Consider the following 17,537-nt stretch of genomic DNA (forward strand, 5'->3'; position numbering starts at 1 on the left):
TTTGGATTAACTTTACACCAGGAACGGTGTTATCGTTTTTTACACCGATATTGGTGTTAAGTTACCCGTTAAAAACACCATAAATGGATTAAGTTAACACTAAAAGTTTACAGTGTAGATACGGACGTCTAACCTCTGGATCCATGTAAGGTAAATCCCCAATGTCAACCAGTATAACACCCAAGTATGGTAATGGGGTTCCACCTGCAAACTCTATATCCAACAATGGCTGCAGCTCCAAAGGGTACAGATTTGTCTTACAAAACGTCTCGCTTACAGTAGAAACTGTGGATCTAGTAGTGCTCTGACTTTAATGTCTTCAAGGGAAATACTCACCTCGTTATATCCTCCCACTCGTTCAGTAGCGATTTTACAATGAATGACCAGAATGACCCTACATCCAAGTCTAAGATGTCCGGGTTGTCCACATCTCCAACATGTTAGGCCTACTTCTGTTGTCTCATTTATCTGCCATATGCTTACTATAGGACTGTTGTGTCGACTTCTCATTCCGGGACTATGAATATTTACTCCTATTGTTTGATTTTCTCCCTTTGTATTGCTGCTGTTTACTAGACCACTGTGTTACCTTGGTGTCAAGCTGTTGTATCATAGTGCGAAGATCCGGCTGGTCACCCGACTTTTTGTCTTCAGTCATGACAGCCATTTCAACAGTCGCTGTTTTTTTACCTGGCTTGCAATTGATATGATCATCTTCTAACTGTCGGATTGCGACTAATACTTCATCATAATCCCTAAGTTGATCAAATTTATGGCTAGATTATCCTTAAGCTGTTGCCTGAGCCCCTTCCAAAACTTCTATGTATGTATATTAAGTCATAAGGGTATATTGTAAATTCTCAAAATATAATTTACGTCAATATATATCTTATTTCAATGTATTATAGGTAAAGTTACTTATAGCTAGGAATAAAGAGTTGTCGATCGTGCTGTGTGGGTGTCTGCGAGAGAGTACTTCAATTTATATTTTCTATTTGTGTTGTAGGGTTTTTTACACCTGATATAATAAATATACATGTATCTAAAATAACCCTCTAGCCTTGTTGTATTTGACACCACCCGGCTACATTTCGCGCTCACGTAGGGACTGTTAACACTGTTAACCCCCGGAAACTAAAGGACGAGTTCTTTCCTTAACGGGAAAGTATGTAACCTTAGTGAATACTAGCCGCAATAATTTCATGTAACCCTTTCCCAGGAAATATATATGATATCTGCATTGTTTGTCAAATGCTCAACCAATAAGAGTCTTCAAAACACTAAACAATTAAGATGTTTCTATAAAACTTTTCGCAGATAATTTGATACCCTGCCATTAGCCTACCAAATACATTTCGACTATTTATAAATGTTGATTGGGAACCGCAATCAATCTCTTTGATGCCATGATATGAATGTCAATGACGGTTGTCACATTAAAAAAGAACATTATTTGTACGTACGTCGCATTTAATACAAGATTCTCTCAATAATATTGATAGGTTCAATACAAAACATCACTTTATAAAAGGTAGCAAAAATGTTTTCAATGTCGTCATTGACGATGTTTTCTTTGCATTGATACTGAAGTGGAATATTACAATAATCCAATGTAGTGCTGTCTTTGATGCCTTCTTGTTCTGTCGGAGATCCAAAAAATGACATATCAGTCGCTATGTTAACAACACTTGCTGAATTGTCACACACTCGGCTGTCAGATCCCCGGTTACTAACAGTCCGATTAACAACGGTTGTTTTAACAGCAGCTGTGTTGTCAGAAAGCAGGCTGTCAGCACCTTTAACAGAGGCTGTGTTGTCAGAAAGCAGGCTGTCAGCACCTTTAACAGTGGCTGTGTTGTCAGGAAGTAGGCTGTCAGCACTTTTAACAGTGGTTGTATTGTCAGAAAGCAGGCTGTCAGCACTTTTAACAGTGGTTGTGCTGTCAGGAAGCAGGCTGTCAGCACCTTTAACAGTGGCTGTGTTGTCAGGAAGCAGGCTGTCAGCACTTTTAACAGTGGTTGTATTGTCAGGAAGCAGGCTGTCAGCACCTTTAACAGTGGTTGTGTTGTCAGGAAGCAGGCTGTCAGCACTTTTAACAGTGGCTGTGTTGTCAGAAAGCAGGCTGTTAGCACTTTTAACAGTGGTTGTATTGTCAGAAAGCAGGCTGTCAGCACTTTTAACAGTGGCTGCGTTGTCAGGAAGCAGGCTGTCAGCACTTTTAACAGTGGCTGCGTTGTCAGGAAGCAGGCTGTCAGCACTTTTAACAGTGGCTGTGTTGTCAGGAAGCAGGCTGTCAGCACTTTTAACAGTGGCTGCGTTGTCAGGAAGCAGGCTGTCAGCACTTTTAACAGTGGCTGCGTTGTCAGGAAGCAGGCTGTCAGCACTTTTAACAGTGGCTGCGTTGTCAGGAAGCAGGCTGTCAGCACTTTTAACAGTGGCTGTGTTGTCAGGAAGCAGGCTGTCAGCACTTTTAACAGTGGCTGCGTTGTCAGGAAGCAGGCTGTCAGCACTTTTAACAGTGGCTGCGTTGTCAGGAAGCAGGCTGTCAGCACTTTTAACAGTGGCTGCGTTGTCAGGAAGCAGGCTGTCAGCACGTTTAACAGTGGTTGTATTGTCAGGAAGCAGGCTGTCAGCACCTTTAACAGTGGCTGTGTTGTCAGGAAGCAGGCTGTCAGCACGTTTAACAGTGGTTGTATTGTCAGGAAGCAGGCTGTCAGCACCTTTAACAGTGGTTGTGTTGTCAGGAAGCAGGCTGTCAGCACTTTTAACAGTGGTTGTGTTGTCAGGAAGCAGGCTGTCAGCACTTTTAACAGTGGCTGCGTTGTCAGGAAGCAGGCTGTCAGCACTTTTAACAGTGGCTTCGTTGTCAGGAAGCAGGCTGTCAGCACTTTTAACAGTGGCTGTGTTGTCAGGAAGCAGGCTGTCAGCACTTTTAACAGTGGTTGTGTTGTCAGGAAGCAGGCTGTCAGCACCTTTAACAGTGGCTGTGATGTCAGAAAGCAGGCTGTCAGCACTTTTAACAGTGGTTGTATTGTCAGGAAGCAGGCTGTCAGCACTTTTAACAGTGGCTGCGTTGTCAGGAAGCAGGCTGTCAGCACTTTTAACAGTGGCTGCGTTGTCAGGAAGCAGGCTATCAGCACTTTTAACAGTGGCTGTGTTGTCAGGAAGCAGGCTGTCAGCACTTTTAACAGTGGTTGTGTTGTCAGGAAGCAGGCTGTCAGCACCTTTAACAGTGGCTGTGTTGTCAGGAAGCAGGCTGTCAGCACTTTTAACAGTGGTTGTGATGTCAGGAAGCAGGCTGTCAGCCCTTTTAACAGTGGTTGTGTTGTCAGGAAGCAGGCTGTCAGCACTTTTAACAGTGGCTGCGTTGTCAGGAAGCAGGCTGTCAGCACTTTTAACAGTGGCTGTGTTGTCAGGAAGCAGGCTGTCAGCACTTTTAACAGTGGTTGTGTTGTCAGGAAGTAGGCTGTCAGCACCTTTAACAGTGGCTGTGTTGTCAGAAAGCAGGCTGTCAGCACTTTTAACAGTGGTTGTATTGTCAGGAAGCAGGCTGTCAGCACTTTTAACAGTGGCTGCGTTGTCAGGAAGCAGGCTGTCAGCACTTTTAACAGTGGCTGCGTTGTCATGAAGCAGGCTGTCAGCACTTTTAACAGTGGCTGTGTTGTCAGGAAGCAGGCTGTCAGCACTTTTAACAGTGGTTGTGTTGTCAGGAAGCAGGCTGTCAGCACTTTTAACAGTGGCTGTGTTGTCAGGAAGCAGGCTGTCAGCACTTTTAACAGTAGCTGTGTTGTCCGGAAGCTGACTGAAAGAGTTGCTTTCGTTTTCTAACATACTTTGACATATATCAACCAAATTTTGCAAGATGGGATATGCATGCATGCCGTTAACAGGATACTTCCTTAACGCGAGTAGATCCTTGAAGAACATAGTTGCCTGGTCATTGTTATGAAGTCTGTAGGCACACAAGACAAGTAGAAAGATGGCATACGGCAATGCTGGAATTTCGACATCACCAAATGTGTTTGCGCTGGCGGCTGAACACAAACTGTCTAATTCCGCTGGATAGAGTTTTCCTTGTTCTCTGCTGATCACGTAAGGATACACAAATGACCGTTTGGCTTTCTGTAGTAGTGTGTATCCTTTACCACACATTTCCCTCTGATATTCATCAGGACTGTGCTCCAGTAACGTACAGTTTCTCTGACAATTGTACACCACGTCTGTAGCTACGTGTGATGTTTTACTGTAGGATCCGACATTGTAGTAGAAGGTGGCCAATGATAACGCTCCACTAGAGACGTCCGTAGCAGACGAGAGTCGAAGTAAACCTCTATCTCTTCTGATCTGTCTGTAGGCAGCTTTATTACATTGTACATGTGACGTCATTTCGGCGATGCTTTCGCTTGAACTGTACGTGATGGCCCGCATAAAGTACAGTAATCCTACATCGAGAAGACTATCCTCCTGACATTTCATAAACAAGTTGTATAATACTCTTAAAGCATGTGAACTGCTTGGCTCTGGCACTCTGTAATACAAAAGCCCATGCCAAATGCAGATATCTTGACAGCATTCTTCTGCCACGTGATCTCTTGGTAGTTTCGGTGAAGGAAACATTGAGTTATTTTCTTTTATCTTCCTAGGCAAAGACTGGAGAGTTTGGCACTGGAATAAGCAACTGTATCCCGTCTTCTGATACACATTCAGTATTTGGAGCAATCTTTTCTTATTTTGTCCGGTGACTTTTGGGTGAATCATGTTGTTGGTAAGCATGAAATAGTTTGGCAAATATCCAGTTTTAACACATTCAAATAGTACGGTAAAACAATACCAAAAGCACTGAACAATATTGTCCTCTACCCACATGTCTGCTTTGGAATGTTCAATAGCATGAAACATAATAGTTTTCATGAAGTAGGAACAAAGCAGTTCCTGCACCGACTGATCGCGATCAATGCATTCTTTCAGGAACATTTTCAGCAAAGCATATGTTTTGAATTGTACGTGGTTGAATGTACCGACAAGAATGGTTTCTGCTTGCGCGAAAGAAATCCGCCATTGTATCTGAAAATGACTAGAATACTTGTCGCCGATTGCAACAACATGGCAACCACATTTTACGATCCGATGGACTATCTTTCTGGATGGCCAAACACAAAATTGTGTGCGATCACAGAAATCCGTGAGGTCTGTGGGCCAAGATCGACAGTGTAGACTGTAAGCATGGTCGATCTCCATACCTTGTTCATTTGTAATTGTTACACAGGGACCATGTAGATAGGATTCTCCGGTTTCCAGCCCCATTAAAGCACACTTCAAACCGAGACTAGACAAGTATTGCGATCCATTAAAACTTTCCAATGCTACCACGAACTTTGCACTTCCCTCCAAAGGACCTAATTGAAGAAGTTTCAGCAAGGTAAATCCAGGTCTACAGTTGGTGTTGTCCATGATAAAGATAGTTTTATCGGCATCTTCCATTCGTATGTTATCGTAGGGCCTTACTACAACCGCCCCATCGAATATCCACATCATATCGTGATCGGAAGCTCTGAAATCGAATCCGTCTGCTTTAGAACCAGTGAATATTGTTGTACAAAGCCCAGAAGTAAATGTCATTTTCTCATCCAAATGATTCAATAAACGTCTCATTTTGACTAACTGTTCGGATCCAATAGTTCGCTCCATTTCTAAGTGACGAGACAAAAACCGCGACACTTTCCGTGTATCCATGTGATCCATGTTGCGACATGCCACGTTGAGAGACTTTGTCGATGTCACACTGAAATATTAGGAGTAAGGACATTAAAAAGTTACAAATTGTGTTTGTTTTACGTTCTATTACTAGCTAGAGTTATTTAAGGAATAGCCAGGTTTAGAAGGTGGGGGAAAGCTGGAGGACCTCGAAGGTTGATGAAAACCAGGGGACCCCGGAATAATATATTAGTTAACATGCCTTTTTGTGACAATGTATTACTAGTAGATCAGCACAATGTCATAAAATAAAGTTTTTAAGTGGAGTAAGGATAAAGGAGGATGTGTGTAACAAATAAATATCTTATTTTCAATAGATAGTTTCTTAATTTATTATACTTACCCATATTTCTTGTTAATGTCGTTCTTCTGACCCGTGAAGACATATATGCAAGTCATACATGACGTCACTAGTTTTCGTGTCAATATATAGTATTAGAAGTATATCAGATTAATAGCTCAATTACCATAACATTAATTAACTAATCAGTGTTCAGTGATACAAAATGCAACATACCAAACAGTGACAGACCAGCTATTATGTAAAACCCCTCACGTCCGTCCTAAATCACTTCATGATGAGTCACGATGGTTTGTTTCCCTTCTATGAAAATACAATAGGAACGGAACGTTTCAATCTGATTAAAATCATATCTATGATATCCACGCTGTTATGGTAAACCTACTCTCTGTTATATCAAGATGACACTTTGCTAAACTTGACCAGTATTCGCTCAATATTCGAACAGGTGACAGCATTGGTAAGCTGAGGCTAGCTTGTGGAGATGTATTGTTGTTTCTTCAAGCAATGACATAGTGTACTCTTAACGCGTCCTATGGACTTCCAGTTGCTTAAAATAAGAAATCCTTTACCCTTAATATATTTGGAGATACTGACATATATATCAGTACCAGACAATAGGATAAAAAATACATTTATTTAATCACAGATTAAAAAGTTTCCATTTATATAGAATATCACAGGGTTTACTGTAAATTTCTGTGAGTATTTTTTCAGATTTATACCATGTTTGTCAGAAAGATGACTGAACATTTGCTGGGTGGTTTTTCAATATGTCCAGTTTATTTAGAATTTTGTAAGTCAACATTTAATATGACCAAATTATTTAGAATTTTGTGCGTCAACATTCAATATGTCCAAATTATTTAGAATTTGAAGAGTCAACATTCAATATGTCCAAATTATTTAGAATTTTGTGAGTCAATATTCAATATGTCCAAATTATTTAGAATATTATATTATTTTGATGATATCTGCCCGTTCTCTACGATATTGAAGTGTTGATAGACTCAGACTCTTTAAACGATTTTGGTAAGGTAGATCACAGGATCTGGACGTTCTGTAAATACTATGTAGTGTAAATATATATAAAAATACCGCTATATATATCATATAAAAACACCAGGAATGAAATGCATCGCTGGCCTAATTTTTCACCATTTTCAGTAAAAGTTCTGTAATTTTTTTCCTGGTGTTTTATATAGTATATAGGTGTATTTATCACAACAATAAAACAGTTTTTGTATCGCCCTAGCGCTTTCGTGGCTCTTGTATATTCCACAATTGAACGAATAAGAGTTTTGTGCCACGAACATTTGTGAGCTCATATATGAGAAAGATCTAAACATTAAAACGATGATTTTCTTTGCATTTAAGATTGACTAGTTGGAATGAAATGAAAATTGCAAGTTGAGTCAATGTTCACTCCTAAGTCCGTTTCCGATTCCACTTTTTGTACTGGTGTTGCGATGCCATTTTGACTAATAGTTGAAATCTGCCAATCTCAAGGTATTTACATTTCGATGTATTTAGTTGCATGAGTCAGGTCTGTGTCCATCTACACATTTGGTCTAAGTTGTACTGCGGGTTATGTCTATCATACATGAAGTTGACCACATTTATTCCGAAATTAATTTGTAGCGATTTAAACAAATATACAAATTCGTTCCCAAAACAATAGTGATTTTTAAAAATCCAATGCATTCATATGCCTTAAACATTGATTCGTTCTCGCGCAATAAAGATTTGTCTTAAAGCTATGAAATTATGTTCGTCCAGACTTGTCATAATTACCCTTAGGGACAGATAACTCTGCAATAAATGCCACTGCAGAATATAGTCTGTTTGACATGACGACTATTGTTGTTATTTGATGAAAGTTCATCAAACAAGCTGAATGAACATATAGCAATATCATCAATTAAAATATTCTAATTTCACACAAAAAAGACATTTTAATTGTAAGAAAATCGGGAAACCGAAAAAACAAACTGCATAAGTAAACCAAATGGATCAGAGAATTAATTACAGTTTATATAATTATGTACCGATGTGCCCGTAGACCATTTTAGATGTTTTAGAGGTCTAGATGAAAAATTGGTAAAAATCATATCTTCAATTGTAAAGGGTGGAAAGCTCCCCGAGACAAAACTTCTACCCCACCTAGCATAATCGGCTAAAAATGACTATCTAGCAAGTCTTCAAAAGGGCGATAATTTTCCTTTCAAAATCATCCTTCACAGCTGTGCAAAGTGCTGATCTTGTAATTGATTGTGACATGAAGCATTTGTGAGCATAATGCTATTTTTTTCAGAGAAAACGACATAATATGTACTCACAAAGCCATGGATAATTATTTGATCGAAATTATGCCATCCGAAAAATCAGAATTATTACAATTGCTTCAACCAAATCTATTCTTGCTGCAGCTGGTGATAATGATGGTATATTCGAACGAAATTGTAACATAATCCATTACTGATGTAGTTATGTAAGATATTGATGAACGATGTTATGACAAACAACTATCTCTGTTGCTCTAAATCAAATGTTCATAGGCAAACAGTGGCTTCGTCCAGGTGGGGATGTTTATTTGTTAATTTCATTCGCTGTGTGAACATGATTTCCGTGTATTAACGGATTTTTTTCCTGTTACGATAAAACTGTGATTATCAATAAACCGGAAATGTATACATCATCATTCTGTTATCGGTTTAAAACAATGGTTACGTAAAGTGTGTCATATGTAAGTGTTTTTTTGTTTTGTTTTTTTTGTTTTTTTTTTCAAAGTGCGTTATAAACGTTATTTTTGCCATTTGATACGCTTTAATTAAAAAATGAAATCGGGATTAAACCGATCGTCATATATTTTGAATGTGAAAAACGACTACTTTTATATAGGTTAGGATTGTTTATATGTGTATAGAAGCGATTGTATGGCTGTCTCTCAGCATTTATAGCTTCCCATGTTTTCTATTATCAATATATCCGTGTATATAGAGGTGGGTAAAGTTAAACTAAGGTCAATATTTGGTGGATAGAGTTAGTAACATCCAATACACATACTATCATATCACTACTTAATTGATTTTAAAGATTTATAGTAATTATAACATAATGATGAAACTACACTTTCTCTATAAGGGAGTTACCTCCCTTTACCTTCATAAACCGCACCTTTGATTGCCTATTGTCCGACTAATTATTATCAGAATTCTCCTAATATCGGTATGTCGACATGTGTATATGTATTGTTCGTGTGTATGGGCGCATCACCTGTAAGTCACAGCTGATGATATATTTTGCTTTTGTAAGTAGTTATGGAAGTATATAAATATTTGAAAAAATAGTCCATCATCATATGACTTTCTTTCTGTATTTATGAATAATAACTACTAATTGTAATTTAAATTGTTATACATTTTGTTATAATGCATATTTTTCACAATATGTATAGAATTGAATCGAATTTATTGATAGAATATATGTAATTCATATAGAGGCAATTGTGTGGTATATAGAGGTAACTCTGTGGTATAATAGAGGTAACTGTGTGGTACATAGAGGTAACTGTGTGGTACATAGAGGTAACTGTGTGGTACATAGAGGTAACTGTGTGGTACATAGAGGCAACTGTGTGGTATATAGAGGTAACTGTGTGGTACATAGAGGTAACTGTGTGGTATATAGAGGTAACTGTGTGGTACATAGAGGTAACTGTGTGGATATATAGAGGTAACTGTATGGTATATAGAGGTAACTGTGTGGTATATAGAGGTAACTGTGTGGTATATAGAGGTTACTGTGTGGTATATAGAGTAACTGTGTGGTATATAGAGGTAACTGTATGTATATAGAGGTTAACTGTGTGGTATATAGAGGTAACTGTGGGTATATAGAGGTAACTGTGTGGTATATAGAGGTAACTGTGTGGTATATAGAGGTAACTGTGTGGTATATAGAGGTAACTGTGTGGTATATAGAGGTAACTGTGTGGTATATAGAGGTAACTGTGTGGTATATAGAGGTAACTGTGTGGTATATAGAGATAACTGTGTGGTATATAGAGGTAACTGTGTGGTATATAGAGGTAACTGTGTGGTATATAGAGGTAACTGTGTGGTATATAGAGGTAACTGTGTGGTATATAGAGGTAACTGTGTGGTATATAGAGGTAACTGTGTGGTATATAGAGGTAACTGTGTGGTATATAGAGGTAACTGTGTGGTATAGAGTAGTAACTGTATGGTATAGAGGTAACTGTGTGGTATATAGAGGTAACTGTGTGGTATATAGAGGTAACTGTATGGTATATAGAGGTAACTGTGTGGTATATAGAGGTAACTGTGTGGTATATAGAGGTAACTGTGTGGTATATAGAGGTAACTGTGTGGTATATAGAGGTAACTGTGTGGTATATAGAGGTAACTGTATGGTATATAGAGGTAACTGTGTGGTATATAGAGGTAACGGTATGGTATATAGATGTAACTGTGTGGTATATAGAGGTAACTGTGGTATATAGAGGTAACTGTGTGGTATATAGAGGTAACTGTGTGGTATATAGAGGTAACTGTGTGGTATATAGAGGTAACTGTGTGGTATATAGAGGTAACTGTGTGGTATATAGAGGTAACTGTGTGGTATATAGAGGTAACTGTGTGGTATATAGAGGTAACTGTGTGGTATATAGAGGTAACTGTGTGTGGTATATAGAGGTAACTGTATGGTATATAGAGGTAACTGTGTGGTATATAGAGGTAACTGTGTGGTATATAGAGGTAACTGTGTGGTATATAGAGAAAACTGTGTGGTATATAGAGGTAACTGTGTGGTATATAGAGGTAACTGTGTGGTATATAGAGGTAACTGTGTGGTATATAGAGGTAACTGTGTGGTATATAGAGGTAACTGTGTGGTATATAGAGGTAACTGTGTGGTATATAGAGGTAACTGTGTATGGTATATAGAGGTAACTGTGTGGTATATAGAGGTAATGTGTGGTATATAGAGGTAACTGTGTGGATATAGAGGTAACTGTGTGGTATATAGAGGTAACTGTGTGGTATATAGAGGTAAACTGGTGGTATATAGAGGTTACTGTGTGGTATATAGAGGTAACTGTGTGGTATATAGAGGTAACTGTATGGTATATAGAGGTACTGTGTGGTATATAGAGTAACTGTGTGGTATATAGAGGTAACTGTGTGGTATATAGAGGTAACTGTGTGGTATATAGAGGTAACTGTGTGGTATATAGAGGTAACTGTGTGGTATATAGAGGTAACTGTGTGGTATATAGAGGTAACTGTGTGGTATATAGAGGTAACTGTGTGGTATATATAGGTAACTGTGTGGTATATAGAGGTAACTGTATGGTATATAGAGGTAACTGTGTGGTATATAGAGGTAACTGTGTGTTATATATATGTACCTGTGTGGTATATAGAGGTAACTGTGTGGTATATAGAGGTAACTGTATGGTAAATAGAGGTAACTGTGTGGTATATAGAGGTTACTGTATGGCATATAAATGTAACTGTGTGGTATATAGCGATAACTGTGTGGTATATAGCGATAACTGTATGGTATATAGAGGTAACTGTGTGGTATATAGAGGTAACTGTGTGGTATATAGAGGTAACTGTGTGGTATATAGAGGTAACTGTATGGTATATAGATGTAACTGTGTGGTATATAGAGGTAACTGTGGTATATAGAGGTAACTGTGTGGTATATAGAGGTAACTGTGTGGTATATAGAGGTAACTGTGTGGTATATAGAGGTAACTGTGTGGTATATAGAGGTAACTGTGTGGTATATAGAGGTAACTGTGTGGTATATAGAGGTAACTGTATGGTATATAGAGGTAACTGTTGGTATTATGTTGGTATATAGAGGTAACTGTGTGGTATATAGAGGTAACTGTGGGTATATGTAACTGTGTGGTATATAATGTAACTGTGTGGTATATAGAGGTAACTGTGTGGTATATAAAGGTAACTGTGTGTTATATAGGTAAATGTGTGGTATATAGAGATAACTGTGTGGTATATAGAGGTAACTGTGTGGTATATAGAGGTAACTGTGTGGTATATAAAGTAACTGTGTGGTATATAGAGGTAACTGTGTGGTATATAATGTAACTGTGTGGTATATAGCGTAACTGTGTGGTATATAGATAACTGTGTGGTATATAGAGGTAACTGTGTGGTATATAGAGGTAACTGTGTGGTATATAGAGGTAACTGTGTGGTATATAGAGGTTACTGTGTGGTATATAGAGGTAACTGTGTGGTATGTATACGATAATGTGTGGTATATAGAGGTAACTGTGTGGTATATAGAGGTAACTGTGTGGTATATAGAGGTAACTGTATGGTATATAGAGGTAACTGTGTGGTATATAGAGGTAACTGTGTGGTATATAGAGGTAACTGTGTGGTATATAGAGGTAACTGTGTGGTATATAGAGGTAACTGTGTGGTATATAGAGGTAACTGTGTGGTATATAGAGGTAACTGTGTGGTATATAGAGGTAACTGTGTGGTATATAGAGGTAACTGTGTGTGGTTTATAGAGGTAACTGTGTGGTAAATAGAGGTAACTGTGTGGTATATAGAGGTAACTGTGTGGTATATAGAGGTAACTGTGTGGTATATAGAGGTAACTGTGTGGTATATAGAGGTAACTGTGTGGTATATAGAGGTAACTGTGTGTTATATAGAGGTAACTGTGTGGTACATAGAGGTAACTGTGGGATATATAGAGGTAACTGTGTGGTATATAGAGGTAAATGTGTGGTATATAGAGGTAACTGTGTGGTATATAGAGGTAACTGTGTGGTATATAGATGTAACTGTGTGGTATATAGAGGTAACTGTGGGATATATAGAGGTAACTGTGTGGTATATAGAGGTAACTGTATGGTATATAGAGGTAACTGTGTGGTATATAGAGGTAACTGTGTGGTATAAAAAGGTAACTGTGTGGTATATAGAGTAACTGTCTGGTATATAGAGATAAATGTATGGTATATAGAGGAATCTGAGTGGTATATAGAGGTAACTGTGTGTATATATAGAGGTAAATGTGTGATATATAGATGTAACTGTGTGGTATACTGAGGTAAATGTGTGGTACATAGACGTAACTGTGTGGTATATAGAGGAAATGTGTGGTATATAGATGTAAATGTGTGGTATATATTAGTAACTGTGTGGTAAATAGAGGTAACTGTGTGGTATATAGAGGTAGCTGTGTGGTATATACAGGTAACTGTGTGGTATATAGTAGTAGTAACTGTATGGTATATAGGTAACTGTGTGGTATATTCTGGTAACTGTATGGTAAATAGAGGTAACTGTGTGTTATATATATATGTAACTTGTGTGGTATATAGAGGTAACTGTGTGGTATATAGAGGTAACTGTGTGGTATATAGAGGTAACTGTGTGGTATATAGAGGTAACTGTGTGGTATATAGAGGTAACTGTGTGGTATATAGAGGTAACTGTGTGGTATATAGAGGTAACTGTGTGGTATATAGAGGTAACTGTGTGGTATATAGAGGTAACTGTGTGGTATATAGAGGTAACTGTGTGGTATATAGAATAAACTGTGTGGTATATAGAGGTAACTGTGTGGTAATATAGAGGTAACTGTGTGGTATATAGAGGTAACTGTGCGGTATATAGAGGTAACTGTGTGGTATATAGAGGTAACTGTGTGGTATATAGAGGTAACTGTGTGTGGTATATAGATGTAACTGTGTGGTTATATATATGTAACTGTGTGGTATATAGAGGTAACTGTGTGGTATATAGAGGAAACTGTGTGGTATATAGAGGTAACTGTGTGGTATATAGAGGTAACTGTGTGGTATATAAAGGTAACTGTGTGGTATATAAATGTACCTGTGTGGTATATAGAGGTTATGTATGGTATGTAAAGGGTAACTGTGTGTTTATAGCGTGTAAATGTGTGGTATATAGCGATAACTGTATGGTATATAGAGGTAACTGTGTGGTATATAGAGGTAAACTGTGTGGTATATAGAGGTAACTGTGTGGTATATAGAGGTAACTGTGTGGTATATAGAGGTAACTGTGTGGTATATAGAGGTAACTGTGTGGTATATAGAGGTAACTGTGTGGTATATAGAGGTAACTGTGTGGTATATAGAGGTAACTGTGTGGTATATAGAGGTAACTGTATGGTATATAGATGTAACTGTGTGGTATATAGAGGTAAATGTGTGGTACATAGACGTAACTGTGTGGTATATAGAGGTAACTGTGTGGTATATAGAGGTAACTGTGTGGTATATAGAGGTAACTGTGTGGTATATAGAGGTAACTGTGTGGTATATAGAGGTAACTGTGTGGTATATAGAGGTAACTGTGTGGTATATAGAGGTAACTGTGTGGTATATAGAGGTAACTGTGTGGTATATAGAGGTAACTGTATGGTATATAGAGGTAACTGTGTGGTATATAGAGGTAACTGTGTGGTATATAGAGGTAACTGTGTGGTAAATAGAGGTAACTGTGTGGTATATAGAGGTAACTGTGTGGTATATAGAGGTAACTGTGTGGTATATAGAGGTAACTGTGTGGTATATAGAGGTAACTGTGTGGTATATAGAGGTAACTGTGTGGTATATAGAGGTAACTGTGTGGTATATAGAGGTAACTGTGTGGTATATAGAGGTAACTGTGTGGTATATAGAGGTAACTGTGTGGTATATAGAGGTAACTGTGTGGTATATAGAGGTAACTGTGTGGTATATAGAGGTAACTGTGTGGTATATAGAGGTAACTGTGTGGTATATAGAGGTAACTGTGTGGTATATAGAGGTAACTGTGTGGTATATAGAGGTAACTGTGTGGTATATAGAGGTAACTGTGTGGTATATAGAGGTAAATGTGTGGTATATAGAGGTAACTGTGTGGTATATAGAGGTAACTGTGTGGTATATAGAGGTAACTGTGTGGTATATAGAGGTAACTGTGTGGTATATAGAGGTAACTGTGTGGTATATAGAGGTAACTGTGTGGTATATAGAGGAAACTGTGTGGTATATAGAGGTAACTGTGTGGTATATAGAGGTAACTGTGTGGTATATAGAGGTAACTGTGTGGTATATAGAGGTAACTGTGTGGTATATAGAGGTAACTGTGTGGTATATAGAGGTAACTGTATGGTATATAGAGGTAACTGTGTGGTATATAGAGGTAACTGTGTGGTATATATAGAGGTAACTGTGTGGTATATATAATGTAACTGTGTGGTATATAGAGGTAACTGTGTGGTATATAGAGGTAACTGTGTGGTATATATAAATGTAACTGTGTGGTATATAGAGGTAACTGTGTGGTATATAGAGGAAACTGCATGGTATATAGAGGTAACTGTGTGGTATATAGAGGTAACTGTATGGTATATAGAGATAACTGTATGGTATATAGAGGTAACTGTGTGGTATAAGAGGTAACTGTGTGGTATATAAATGTAACTGTGTGGTATATAGAGGTAACTGTGTGGTATATAAAGGTAACTGTGTGGTATATAGGATAACTGTGTGGTATATAGCGATAACTGTGTGGTATATAGAGGTAACTGTGTGGTATATAGAGGTAACTGTGTGGTATACTGAATGTGTGGTATATAGAGGTAACTGTGTGGTATATAGAGGTAACTGTGTGGTATATAGAGGTAACTGTGTGGTATATAGCGATAACTGTGTGGTATATAGAGCGTAACTGTGTGGTATATAGAGGTAACTGTGTGGTATATAGAGGTAACTGTGTGGTATATAGAGGTAACTGTGTGTGTATATAGAGGTAACTGTGTGGTATATATAGAGGTAACTGTGTGGTATATAGAGGTAACTGTGTGGTATATAGAGGTAATGTGTGGTATATAGAGGTAACTGTGTGGTATATAGAGGTAACTGTGTGGTATATAGAGGTAACTGTGTGGTATATAGAGCTAGTGGTATATAGAGGTAACTGTATGGTATATAGAGGTAACTGTGTGGTATATAGAGGTAACTGTGTGGTATATAAGGTAACTGTATGGTATATAGAGGTAACTGTGTGGTATATAGATGTAACTGTGTGGTATATAGAGGTAACTGTGTGGTATATAGAGGTAACTGTGTGGTATATAGAGGTAACTGTGTGGTATATAGAGGAAACTTTGTGTTACATAGAGGTAACGGTATGGTATATAGAGATAACTGTATGGTATATAGAAGTAACTGTGTGGTATATAGATGTAACTGTGTGGTATATAGCGGTAACTGTGTGGTATATAGAGGTAACTGTTTGGTATATAGATGTAACTGTGTGGTATATAGAGGTAACTGTGGGATATATAGAGGTAACTGTGTGGTATATAGAGGTAACTGTATGGTATATAGAGGTAACTGTGTGGTATATAGAGGTAACTGTGTGGTATAAAAAGGTAACTGTGTGGTACATAGAGGTAACTGTGTGGTATATAGAGATAAATGTGTGGTATATTGAGGTAACTGTCTGGTATATAGAGATAACTGTGTGGTATATAGAGATAACTGTATGGTATATAGAGGAATCTGTGTGGTATATAGATGTAACTGTGTGGTATACTGAGGTAAATGTGTGGTACATAGACGTAACTGTGTGTTATATAGAGGAAACTGTGTGGTATATAGATGTAACTATGTGGTATATAGTAGTAACTGTGTGGTAAATAGAGGTAACTGTGTGGTATATAGAGGTTACTGCATGGTATATACAGGTAACTGTGTGGTATATAGTAGTAACTGTATGGTATAGAGGTAACAGTGTGGTATATAGAGGTAACTGTGTGGTATAGAGAGGTAAGTGTGTGGTATATAGAGGAAACTGTTTGGTATATAGAGGTAACTGTGTGGTATATAGAGGTAACTGTTTGGTATATAGAGGTAACTGTGTGGTATATAGAGGTAACTGTGTGGTATATAGAGGTAACTGTGTGGTATATAGAGGTAACTGTGTGGTATATAGAGGTAACTGTGTGGTAAATACAGGTAACTGTTTGGTATACAGAAGAAACTGTGTGGTATATAGAGGCAACTGTGTGGTATATATTTGTATTTGTGGGATATATAGAGGTAACTGTGTGGTATATAGAGGTAACTGTGTGGTATATAGAGGTAACTGTGTGGTCTATAGAGGTAACTGTGTGGTATATAGAGGTAACTGTGTGGTACATATATATATGTATTTGTGGGATATATAGAGGTAACTGTGTGGTATATAGAGGTAACTGTGTGGTATATAGAGGTAACTGTGTGGTATATATAGGTAACTGTGTGGTATATAGAGGTAACTGTGTGGTATATAGAGGTAACTGTGTGGTATATATTTGTATTTGTGGGATATATAGAGGTAACTGTGTGGTATATAGAGGTAAATGTGTGGTATATAAAGGTAACGGTGTGGTATATAGAGGT

At 37.8% G+C, this 17,537-nt stretch overlaps 1 protein-coding gene across 1 annotated transcript; it reads right to left on the reverse strand.

Moving 5' to 3' along the window:
* Positions 1 to 1,461: 1,461 nt before the first annotated feature.
* On the reverse strand, positions 1,462 to 6,299 carry LOC138329157 (uncharacterized). The gene is made up of 2 exons (XM_069275930.1): positions 6,098 to 6,299; positions 1,462 to 5,782 (listed from the first exon to the last, which is right to left on the reverse strand). Exons 1-2 carry the CDS (start codon positions 6,151 to 6,153, stop codon positions 1,471 to 1,473), a joined length of 4,368 nt encoding a protein of 1,455 aa, XP_069132031.1. The 5' UTR covers positions 6,154 to 6,299; the 3' UTR covers positions 1,462 to 1,470.
* Positions 6,300 to 17,537: the final 11,238 nt, after the last annotated feature.

This window comes from Argopecten irradians, chromosome 8 (assembly GCF_041381155.1).
Source record: "Argopecten irradians isolate NY chromosome 8, Ai_NY, whole genome shotgun sequence".
Taxonomy (NCBI): Eukaryota; Metazoa; Mollusca; class Bivalvia; order Pectinida; family Pectinidae; genus Argopecten; species Argopecten irradians.